This window comes from Ceratotherium simum, chromosome 5 (genome assembly GCF_057802395.1).
Source record: "Ceratotherium simum simum isolate JZ-2026a chromosome 5, ASM5780239v1, whole genome shotgun sequence".
Lineage (NCBI taxonomy): Eukaryota > Metazoa > Chordata > Mammalia > Perissodactyla > Rhinocerotidae > Ceratotherium > Ceratotherium simum.
The window spans coordinates 85,932,011-85,940,765 of record NC_141904.1 but is presented as its reverse complement, the minus strand read 5'-3'; the positions used below and the strand labels follow the sequence as shown (position 1 = coordinate 85,940,765).

At 39.1% G+C, this 8,755-nt stretch overlaps 1 protein-coding gene across 4 annotated transcripts in view; it reads right to left on the bottom strand.

Moving 5' to 3' along the window:
- Positions 1 to 1,714: 1,714 nt before the first annotated feature.
- The window catches only part of PPARG (peroxisome proliferator activated receptor gamma), a 135,411-nt gene continuing 128,370 nt past the window's right edge, over positions 1,715 to 8,755 (bottom strand). For all 4 annotated transcript variants that reach the window (XM_087431523.1, XM_087431524.1, XM_004443158.3 and 1 more), the window contains one exon: positions 1,715 to 2,164. In XM_087431523.1, the coding sequence (XP_087287649.1) occupies positions 1,917 to 2,164 (248 nt within the window). In that variant the 3' untranslated portion in view covers positions 1,715 to 1,916. The remainder of the gene's footprint in view (positions 2,165 to 8,755) is intronic.

Here is an 8,755-nt window from a genome sequence, read left to right as displayed (position 1 = left end):
GAGCAGGCAGCGCGCTGAAAGACTTTTTGTTTGAGAAGTCTTGTAAACAAGGGATCTCCTCTGAGGTGTAATCCTCACCTTGTCTACTGCTTGTATATTCCTTCTTTTTCAAGATCTCCCAGATGATAAACTCTCCACATGGAACAGTAGTGAACCCTCTAGTCAATCATGTGGATGTTTCAAAATATCCTGATGTTTGGCATCAAGGAAGGAAAAAATAGCCATATGACAGACTGAATTTATTCAGTCAAAATATTGGGACTTTCTTTCCCAATATTTTGATGTCACTTAGACAACGGCTTCAGTCACTGGTCCCAATGACATGGTTGTACCTGTCATTCTAAAGGTTTGAGCTCAGAAGCTCTCTCTCCTAAAGGGTTAGGAATCCTACACTTTTAGGCCTGGGGTCAGGACTAACTTCTGTAACCCAACTCTTGGGAGATGTTTATTTTGGGGTAAAGGATGAAAAGATCTTTCCTGATCAAAAGTCAAAAGATATTTTGACTTGATGATATCAACACCATAAGGAAAGATAAACTAAGGTAGAAGTAGCAGGGAGATAATTTAGGTTGGTGGAAATAATCATCCTGGAGAAGAGAGACCTCAGGAAAGTTTGCTTATAAGGCATTCTTCAAAGTCATAGTACGATAAGTTCATGGGTAAGCAGTGTCCATGAACTGAATGCCCGTGAATTTGGTGGCTTTAATCAATGAATCTACTAATTGTGCCAAGAAGGTCCCTGCTTTTACGGAACACATAATCTACTTGCTGGGGAGGCATGCATTACCTAAACGAAGCAGATAATTAGCCTTTGAGATCAGAAAACAGAGATCTCTGGGCAAGATGGTCCCAAGGAGAATGACAGGAGTAACTACAAAATTGCTCTATGTATGCTGGAACCAGAACGTGGCTCTTCTCCCTCATTCGTGCTTTGTTTTGGTTTTGTTTCCTCTTGTTATTGTTGTTCCTTCTGTTTTGCTTTCCTAGAATGTCTTCTCTCCTGCTCTCTATCTATCCCAAATCCAACACATCGTTGGAGGCCCACTTCAATGAATTTAGAGTCACTCTCGACTACTCCAATCTTCATTAATCTTTACTTCCTTCGAACTCTTAAATACTTAATAGTCTGAACCACTCATTTGGCACATGATTATATTGTGTCTTATAATCTGTTTTTAGGAAAGATTAATCTTTTCTCCTCAATTCAGTTGTTAAGTTCTTTTAGGCAGGTGACAAATCTTAGCACACTTCTGTGGTACCCACAGCTTCTAGCAGTTAATACTTGCCACTGGGTATTTGTGTCTACCGTGGTACCCTGTTAGGAGGCTGCTGTTGGGGAGTGAAAATCTTGGTTGAAATTGTGGAAGATTGAATTCTTGGTGGGGATGTGCCCCCAGTTAGCACATCCAGGCTAAGAACAACACGCTCTGAACAGCTCTTGGTCCTGAGGTTCCCCTTCCCTTCTTAGTTGTGATTGTTAAAGCAGATAGAGGGTTCAGAAAAGTTATAAATTGAGTAAAAAAATAATTTACTGAGAGTGAAAGTGGATCAGCAGTTCCATTCACATTTTTTTAAAAAGTGTAAGGAATAAAGAAGAAAGAAAAGCAAAGGAAGGAAGGAAGAGAGGAAAGAATGAGAAGGAAATGAAAGGAAAAAAAGCCCAGGGGGTAGGGTGGGGAACACATCAGACTCAGTCTTCAAATACAACCAGCAATTTCATAGTGTGGCAATTTTTAATATTAAAAGTAAATTGTAAATGTATCTTTATAAACAATATGCATAAAATAGATCTATTATTCTAAAACCTTTTCTTTTTAAAATGCTTTTTCACAGTAAATTTTTTAGGTGTCAGATTTTCCCTCAAAATAATAGTGCAACTGGAGGAGGAACGTTGTCAGTGAAGGAGGACTTCTCTGCTAATACAAGTCCTTGTATATTTCCTGTAGGAGTGGGTGAAGACTCATGTCTGTCTCTGTTTTCTTTATGACTTGCAATAGCTGCACATGTTCCGTTACAATCTGTCTGAGGTCTGTCATTTTCTGGAGCAGCTTGGCGAAGAGCTGAGAAGACTCAGGGTGGTTCAGCTTGAGCTGGAGCTCCAAGGCTTGCAGCAAGTTGTCTTGTATGTCCTCAATGGGCTTCACATTCAACAAGCCTGGGCGGTCTGGGAGAGCAGAAGAACAGGAGGTTCAGTTACAAAATTCTCAGCCCCCACATCTGCGGCACAGTCAGCCAAACTACTCACCTGTCTTTCTGTTGGTGTGTTTTGCTTTGGTTCTAAAATAAGGTGGGGAGGGAGGGCAAGTAGATAGCAGGCAAGAACTACATACAGGAGGATGGAATGAAATCAAGACTATCAGAGCTTTTTCCAGGGGCATTCCTTTCCTGACCAGGACTAACTCTGTGGGATCGGTCAACATAACATGGTAGCAAGGCAATCCTCTCCCCAGGCTGAGGGATCTTCTGCCAGTACATTTCTCCTCACTCAGAAACCTCATTTGCAACTTCTTCTCCCTCCTGATGAGTCTGTGTTTTATAACCTCTATTTACTTTCTCACCACAGCTTTAAATATGCTTTTAAAACCAGCTGTCTTCTTTTTTGCTTAACAGAGCATATACATTTTCAAAGAGATAAGACATAGTTTTTAAATTCTGTTACAGTTGGGAAGGATATACCCCCAGATTTTAACAGAGGTTTCTTCTGAGTGGTGAGGTTGCAGGTGATTTTCACTTTTTTTTTAATACTTCCCTTATTTGAATTTTAAATGGTGAACTTAAATTACTTTTAAACTTTTTGTGTTTTTCTTCATGCAGATCTTGTTAGATTTATCCTTAAATACTTTTTAGTATTTTACTTCTTTACTTTACTTTTACTTTTTCATAGTATTCTATTCTTCTTTTTCATTATATTTGCTAATATATCCTTGCTGATGTTTAGAAAAAATTATTGATTTTAGTATATTGAATCTATTCCAATTTCCTGAACTCTCATCAATTCAAATAGTTTTTATCATGGATTTTTTTTTTCTATTTTGAATACACAATTACATCTGCAAATAATAGTAGTTTTATTTATTTCTTCTTTTCCAATGTTTACACTTCTTATTTCTTTTTTCTTGCCGTAGTGCATTGGCTAATACCTGTAATATGGATTAGACAATAGTAGTGGTAGGAGTCATTTTTGTTTTATTCCTAACATTGAAGAAAATGCTTCTAATGGTTTACCACAAGTATGATGTTTACTACAGATTATGGTGGATATGTTTGACTCTTGGCTTTCCAAGAGTTTTAAAGTTTTTAATTTGTTTTAGTCAGGAATATTGTTGCATTTCATCAAATGCTTTTAAATTTTTTATCTCAATTTTATCTAAAGAGATCACCATATGGTTTTATCTTAGTCTAGTATAGTGAATTAATAGATTTCCTTATATCCTTGTACTCACAGGCTATTATTTAGGGTTTTTAAATTTGTAAGAGATTGGTCCAGTGTCTTCTTTTTTGTGCCATCCTTTGCTTGCTTTGGTAATAAATGTTACCTACCCTTAGAGACTGAGTTGTGAAGTTTTCCTTCTGTTTCTATATAGTAATGATCTGTTCCTTGATAGTTTCTTGGAATTCACTGGCAGAACCAGCTGAGCCTGGTGGTACATCTTTAACCACCTTTAATTTTTCTTCTCTAGCTTTTAATTTCTCCAGCCTTTCTACTACTTGTAAGTAAAATTTTAGTAATTTATATTGGAATAAAGTTGTACATGATATTCTCTTAGAATCTGAAATTTCTTATTATTTCTATTTATTCCCCCTTAACTGAATGCTTTTTATTTGTGTATTCTCTCATTCAGAAATCTGATTTGCCAAAGGTTTATCTATTTTTTGCTTCTTAAAGAAAACACAGCTTTTGGTTTTATTAATCAACTCTTTTTTAAAAATTGTATTTTGTTTTCAATTTAACTAATTCATTCTCTTAACTGTATTTAGGTTTATTTTTTTCTCTTTTTCTAGTTGAATGCTTCATTCATTGAGTTTGAGTATTTCTTGTTTGCTGGCAGATGCATTTAAAGCTCTAAGATTTCCTCTGAGTGTCACTCTGGTTTCACCTGATAGGCTTTGTAAATAGGACTCTCACGGTTCTTTTCTAAATAGTTTGTCTTACTATTTTGATTTCATTTTTAATCTAAGAGTTATATAGAAGTGTGCTTTTAAATTTCCAAGTGGAAAGTTTGCATGTTTGTTTTTGTTTTCTAATTTCTAAGTTAGTTGCATTGAGATAGACTATAAGGTTTTCTCATTCAGGCTCACCAGAGGGGTGCAGAGTTTATGTACAACATTCAGGACACTCACTTGATACCTTGTATTGATTCCAAATTTTAGCTCTTGAAGGCTATTCACCCTCTTTTTCTAATTTTAACTCTTCTCCCCTTCACTGTAAACTAAAGCACTGTATAAGAGTTTTTACTTACCTTTTAATAACCTTCATCCTCTAGTCTCAGTTTCTGTAATTATCCCTTTTCTCCAACCATATTAAGCTATTTCCATACCAAGTCCCTCCAACATCCTATGTTCTGTCATGACTCTGTGCTTTGGCAGATTCTGTTCCTCCTGCCTGAAACGGTCTTACCTTCCTTTCACCCATCTTACTGACTTCAACATATTCTTCAAAATATAGCCCATGTCATCACATCCTGGAAGCCTTCCTTGACATTATCCCTTCATCTCCTCTGTTCCTCCAGTCCCCCTTCTCTGGACTCCGAGGCATCCTATAAACCCCTCAATCAATCTAAAATTAGATTACATTTATTGAGTGTTTATCATTTTCCAAAAATTGTGCTAAAGGCTTTATATACAATATATCAGTTAAGGTCAGTGCTTTATAGAGGGGAAAATGAAGATTTAGAGAAAGTAGTTAAATCTTGCCTAAGATTTGCCACTTGTTAATAAATGGTAGAGCTGAAATTTGAATCCAAGTCTGTCTGATTCCAAACGCTATACTCTTAACTCTTATTACCTTGTATTATAAATACTGATTTTCTTGTTTATCTCCCCTACTAGGCCATGAGGTATCAGAGGGCAGAGACTGTGTCCTGATCATCCCTGAACCTCCAGTGGAAACACAGGAAGAACTCAGTTGGCTGAGTTAATGAGTGAGAAGGCTGTTCTGGCCAAGAGTCCTGGTTGGTGAACAAACCTACAGTCAGGATCACTACACAATGAAGAAGTCTCCTGTAAACAGTGTTTTCCTGTATCTAATGAACTCCACTAACCTTTATCCATTGAGGTGAGGCACAGGAGAGCAATGTTAGAATGGCCTCAGGGTGGGATTTTTCAGAACTCTAAACAATCTCTTAAATTAAGTTTCTCTTTTTTTTTATAATTACAGAAGGAAAGTTACCTTCGGTTTGAATTTTTTTTCTCACTTTCGAACATACCCATTGACTGGAATAAGTATTCTTTTTTTTTTTTAATTTCAGCATTTGGAACCATCAGCAAAAATCTCAGATTCTGAGAGTGAAACAAATAATTTAGTCCTGGCCTAGAGAATCACGCCCCTGGAGGAGCTGTGCCTTTCTCACAGTTGCTATGCAATAAAGAAAACCCCTGACACTTCAAGGAACTCCAGGTCCTGGACTGGTGCCTTTGGTTTAATGATTAGTGATCCTCTCCCTTAACAAATGTTCCAGATTTCAAAGGCCTATGGCAGCACAAACGCACGTGCATCTGAAGTGGCAGCACTTTGTGTCACGACAGGTGTTAAATGTGGCTCCTCCATGGGCTGGGACCCCACACAGCCCTCTGCTCACTGGGGCACTGGCTCCTTAGACCTTTTTCTCCTTCTCCTTCCTCTTGAGCAGCATCAGTGGGGTAAAAACTTCTGGGACCCTCTGCTCACTGGGGCACTGGCTCCTTAGAGCTTTTTCTCCTTCTCCTTCCTCTTAGCATCAGTGGGGTAAAAACTTCCGCTGAAGAGATTATATTAATCTAGTAGGTTTCATTTATCATGACAGTTCAAACAACCAAACCCTGAAATGCAGCGGATCAGGCTTGCTGGAAGCACTTGGCTTTGGTGTAGTATAAAGGAACTGGCCCCTCCAGGAGTGGAGAAGGATCTGGTTTGGATTTTCAAACCCTTCTTTGGCAAGTTACTTTTTATGATGTGATGGATGAAGTTTGGCTGAAGGGCTGAAGTCTTGTGGCCACTGATTTATATTTTCTCCAGTGACAAGTTAGATCATTTACACATTTGTCCCACTGTCCCCCTTACTGAGCCTCAATCAAGGCAAAACGGAGTGCAGTCGAGTGGAAAAAGTAGTATATTCTATGTCTAGGTCTTTCACTGACCAGCTCTGTGACTTTGGGCAAACTGATTAAGCTCACAGGGCCTCAATTTTCTCCTCTGTAAACGAAAAGGATTCGACTAGATGGATGATCCCTAAGACCCTAATTCAAAAGTTCCAAACGTTATTCTTGTTTGTAATTCCCTTTACATAATTCACATAATTAAACTGGGGAAATAAACTCAAAACCTCATTGAAGAGTATTAACAGGCTTACACATTAAACTTAGAACGCTTGGCTTATTTAAAAAGCAAAAAAGCTTCCTTTGGTCTTAAGCAATCCCTAGGGTCAAGGGCAAAAGGGATTTGCCAAGGTCTCTTCCACCCTCTACTCTCCAGTCAGCTACAAGACCTTCCCTGTTCCCCTCGCTTTTCTTTCTCATTCCATTTTTCTTCCAATCACACTGAAACCCTTACTGAGCTAAGGTAGGTACCACAAATGTGCCAGAGAAATCTGTCTAAACACCCAGAGCTATGCTGGGTCCCTTCCCTTCCCTCTCCATTCCCCATCAGCCCAGTGCCTGCTAAGATATTGTTCTTAGAAGGCTCGTCTGAGAGCCTCTCCCTGCACCTTGCTGAGGGTTAGAGCTGAGGTCTGGAATAGAAGCAGAGTCAAGGGACCTCCTTTACTGGCCTAGGCTGCCTAGAAGGCCCTTTTTGGGAAAGTGCCTGTTGACTCACATACTCCAGGACTAGAGGAAGCTGGAGTCAATTACTGATTCCTTACTCCCCAGGCTGCAAAGAATTGGGAAAGAAACCTTTCCGGTCTCCATTCACACAGTGCTGGAATTGATTAGAGAGCACTGTTGATTATGGGCAAATCTACAAAGCTCCCATCTTATCCAGATCTGGTTCCATTAAGTGGAGAGCTTATCTGAAGCAGATTCAAATTCACTTGAACCTCCTGGCATCTGCCCACCTGCGCCAGGCATTTCCCCAGCACAGATTTTCTCAGGAGGCGTCTCAGTTAGGAAACCAGATGGCTACAGTGGGGTCTCCTAAAGGAGAGGTAGAAAAACCAAAGTGGATGGTTCTGTCTCTATTCTAGGAGCTGCTGTCATAGCTTCTCCAATCTTTCTCTACTGTCTTGCTGATAGAAACTCATCTGAAAAGGACTGTCCCCAGGGTGTTTAGAGAAAGGAAGTCTGATAGCTGTGCAGCTGTAAATTGATCCACGGACAATGCAAGACCCTCCTTCAAGTGTGGGGTGAACGCTGCAGGGGGATGGGCTCCTCAGAGAACTCTACACTTCGCTGTTTCACTTCCATTTACACGTCCTCTTCAATCTCCTTTATTCCATTGCTTCCTAAATTGACAGACATGTTAAAAGGAGCAATGGATTTGGAAACTGAAGACTTGATTTAAGTCCTGTCTCTCCTCCACTTAGTTTCCACGTGACTTTGGACAAGTCATCTAATCTTTCTGGGTTTGGGCTTAATTTTTAAGACAACAATGGTATTTCTTTCATAAGGTCATGGTGAGAATTAGTTAGGTAAGGAAACTGTATATTACTATTCTCTGTGTTTGTTCAAATAAAGGCAGTTTCCACAGGGATGGGGTCAGGAGTGTAAGCAGAGGTGGGGTGGCATATAGACAGTTGGGAAATGGAAGGTTTTTGAGCAGTTATTGGTAAGAGCCTAAATTCAGCAGCGCAAGAAAATAATTCCTTATGCAGACATATGTTTGGGGGTTTGGGCAAGTTCTCATTTTTGTAGTTGAATGCATGTAAACAAGATAGTTTAAGAACAATAACAAAACAAAGAAGCCACTGTGCCCAAATTCACTCATCCTTGAAGAGATGCTATTAGGGATTGTGTGGTACTTTTCTGATCTAACTATCAGAATCATGAGCATTAAGCAAAACTGACTTCAGCCAAGTTTATCTTTGGTAAACTATGGTACGGCCCGTAGCAATTCCAGCCCACCCCCCTACCTCCAGGAAAAAAAAATGGAAGAAAGTTTCACATGTGTTTCTTTTCAGATTTAAATTTGAATTGCAACTTGATAGAGTACAGTGATTCTCAACTTTGACTACACATTGAAATCATCTGGGGAGATTAAAAAACATGCAAACTAATACCTGGGTCCCATCTTTAGAGATTTTTATTTGCTTCGCCTGAGGTATGACCGTCAATAGTTCTAAAAGCTCCCAGGTGATTCTAATGTGCAGCAAAGAGCAAGCGCTACTGGTTTTGACAGAAGCAGTTGAAATCCCAAGCTTAAAACTTACTTGCTGGGTAATCTTGGGCAAGTGCCTTAACCTCTCTGTGCCTCAGTTTCCTCATTTAAAAAATGGAGACATAACAGTATTCCAACTCATACTGTTGTTGAGAGGATTAAACAAGTTAATAGATGGAAAGTGCTTAGAGCAGTGTCTGACACAGAGTAAGTTAGCTATTTCTATTTATAAAAGTATAATATCAC